The sequence below is a fragment of the Monopterus albus genome, unplaced genomic scaffold (assembly GCF_001952655.1).
Source record: "Monopterus albus unplaced genomic scaffold, M_albus_1.0 scaffold142.1, whole genome shotgun sequence".
NCBI lineage: Eukaryota > Metazoa > Chordata > Actinopteri > Synbranchiformes > Synbranchidae > Monopterus > Monopterus albus.
In genome coordinates, this window is record NW_018128022.1 from 179,436 (window position 1) to 182,298 (window position 2,863).

Below are 2,863 nucleotides of genomic sequence, written 5' to 3' on the forward strand. Positions count from 1 at the left end.
CCCTCCTTTTTATGCAATTTTCTGCATGGTATAAAATGCATCCATCCTGGAGACAGCCTGTGAAACCTGTATTTTTAAAATTATTTTAGTCTTTAGACTTCACTTGCTTATTTCATATGCTATAATATATTTCCCACTTTAATGTAATTGTTTAGATTTTGTCATGGAGTCCCACATCTTAATTCCACTTAAGAAGCTGCTCTAGCTCCTCAGCATGAAGACCATTACATTCACTGATATGCAGTACATGAATAATTCTCATTAGATCAATAAGTATCTGTGAAACATCTTCGTTTGTGCTAATATGTTGGACAAAACACAGATATGGGGGATAAATACCTGAATTACAAGGTCTACATCCTGCCGCTTCAAGATAACGAGTTCATTTTTGCATATGATACCAAACTAAAAGATCTCAGCCATAACCTCCACTGACAGAGGGCTTTTCATTGATCACTTTTTTACAACTAATCATGCAGCCATGTTACTGGTGGAACAGTGTGGCTGTGTGCGCTGAACCGTCCTGTTACAAAGCAGTTCCTCCCCCTGCAAATGAGCCTGGTAGATAAGTACACAGCCTCTCAGAGTCCTGCCTATCTGTTTTGACAACTGCTCACAGCAGCAGGGCTCTGAGACAGGCAGCACCCTACAAAACCCCCCAGTTACACTCACTTTCATGATCATTTTCTCATACATTGTGTTTCACAGCAAAGCAAACAAAGTAGGCCAAACATAAGGCACATAACACTACTTTATCCATATACTTTGTCAGTTTAGCTCGGATTATCTACTTTGTAAAGTAGACAGCGAATCTCCCTATGCCACTTGGCATTCTACCTACCCCAACTCAAAAGCTAAAGGAATCTGTCAGATAACATCTCCTGTTAATGCTATGTGACTGTCCAAGAGGAGGCAGAGACACAAATGGAAGCTGCCAGGTGGCAAAAGTCTGGTTTGTCTCTTCTCTAATGACATTTATCGCATGTGTATGAAGATGTGACATTGTATTGTGTAATTTTTTTTTAGGACATCATGGACGAGATGAGGAAGGAGCTGTCAAAGCTAAAAGAAGAGCTCATTGATGGTAATTCTGATTGAAACCTGTGCTGTTCATTCACACACATTAGCAGATCTTTCAGAGGTTTTTCTTCACATCAAATGCCACAAACAGAAACACAGAGGTGACTTGTTTTTTTTTTCTTCTTTCCTTTCTTCCTTTGGGCATTGAAGCTTGAAATATTGAAGAAAACATTAAAATGAAATAGCATACATTACATACTCTCTCTTCTCAAACATACAGTTGGTGTCAATGGTGTAATGGCTCAAAACATTGAGTCTCATTTAAAAAAGAGACAGTGACATCAGTGTCCTGGTTACACTGGACAAAGCCCAGACATCACTGTGTTCCCTTTAGTTCCAAAGGTAAACTTTGACACAGAGGTTGGTTATCTGTCCAGACAAATGAGGAGATTGTCTTTTTTAACGCTTTGAACATCACAGATGAAATTATATTAATGTCCACTGCATTTAGATGGAGGGTGAGATCAAATGCACTAAACATAATCATCTCTGAATGAAATGTTCCTGTAGCTGCAGCATAAAGGTAATACATACTACAGTACATCCAACAGACTTACTGCTGGAATCCAAGTCCAGTCACCAGTGGCAGCTCTGTGTTTGGAGCAGACCTGCAGGATGATGACAGAGATGGAGTAGTTCATAAAGGCTTCTGTCAAATATAATGGATTTTAATGGTTATTATATTTTTCAACTTTGATTTTTGTAATTTGCATAAACAATCCACATTACTGCTGTATTGTTAAAAGCAGCTGAGGCTTGAGATGTGCTAGTGATTCTCACCTGCATGTGTCTGGTTTTCACTTTGTGTCCTCAGCAATCAGGGAGGAGCTGAGCAAGTCTAGCACGGCATAGAGGATCCAGACCTCCTGTCCAGAAAATCTACATCCACACGACCCAACAGTTAACCACGCCATGTCACTTTAAGACATGACTACACAGCAGCGGAATACAACAAAGACAAACGGTGGAGATGGTGATAATGACAATAATTATATTAATACTGAGAGAGGACATTATTTGGAGTGGAGCAGCATCGGACAAAACAGCAGTGGGCAGGGTGGTGGTGGGAGGCTAGTAACTCTGATAGCTGTGACTGGCAAAATCCATTCTGCAAAGTTTTGGGTTCCCACCCCCTCCAGCTGAGGGCATCACATCCTGGAGGACAGTGCACAGTCTGAAAGAGAAACAAAAGCCTTTATGCAATGATGATTTCTCTCTCTTTGTCCTATAATAACATGAAAAGACAAAAAAAAAAAAACAATATTGAACTCTTCACTGATACTGTATTAACCATTGGCGCATAAATGAGCAGCAGCGGTAAGAATCCGAACTCTTGTGATACACTATCAAACGGCACGTTTTAAGTGAGTGTGGAGACAGGAAGATGGTGAGGGTGGAAAGCTTTTTCCCATAATGCCATAGGGGTAGCGTGTGTATGTTTCGGTGAGTGTGAGTGTGTGTGGGGGACTGACAGTCTCTGGTGACACTGCAGGACACTGTAAAGCTTGTCTTCCTAAAATGCTATTTTAACCTGAATATGTATAAAAGAGAGAAACGATTATTTAGAAAAAAAACCCATATCCATCAACCATATCTGTTTCAGTGTAGATCTATGGCCATATCGAGTAGCTCAGTAATCCAGTCTTTGAACAGGATGCTCTCTCGTCCGTCTCTTCATCTGTGGAATGCTAATCAGACGTGTTGTTTCCACCAGAAGTGAGCACTCTGCTGAGATGTTTTTCTATTTCTTTGTTCATACTGTTGAGTGGCAGGGGGGGGGGGC

The 2,863-nt window shown here is 40.7% G+C and overlaps 1 protein-coding gene across 1 annotated transcript in view; it reads left to right on the top strand.

Moving 5' to 3' along the window:
- The window catches only part of LOC109968074 (protein enabled homolog), a 111,089-nt gene extending 109,063 nt beyond the window's left edge, over positions 1-2,026 (top strand). Inside the window, 2 exon segments of the mRNA XM_020614081.1 lie at positions 1,027-1,084; positions 1,895-2,026. Coding sequence (XP_020469737.1) covers positions 1,027-1,084; positions 1,895-1,932 — 96 coding nt within the window. The 3' untranslated portion in view covers positions 1,933-2,026.
- The last annotated feature ends 837 nt before the right edge of the window (positions 2,027-2,863 follow it).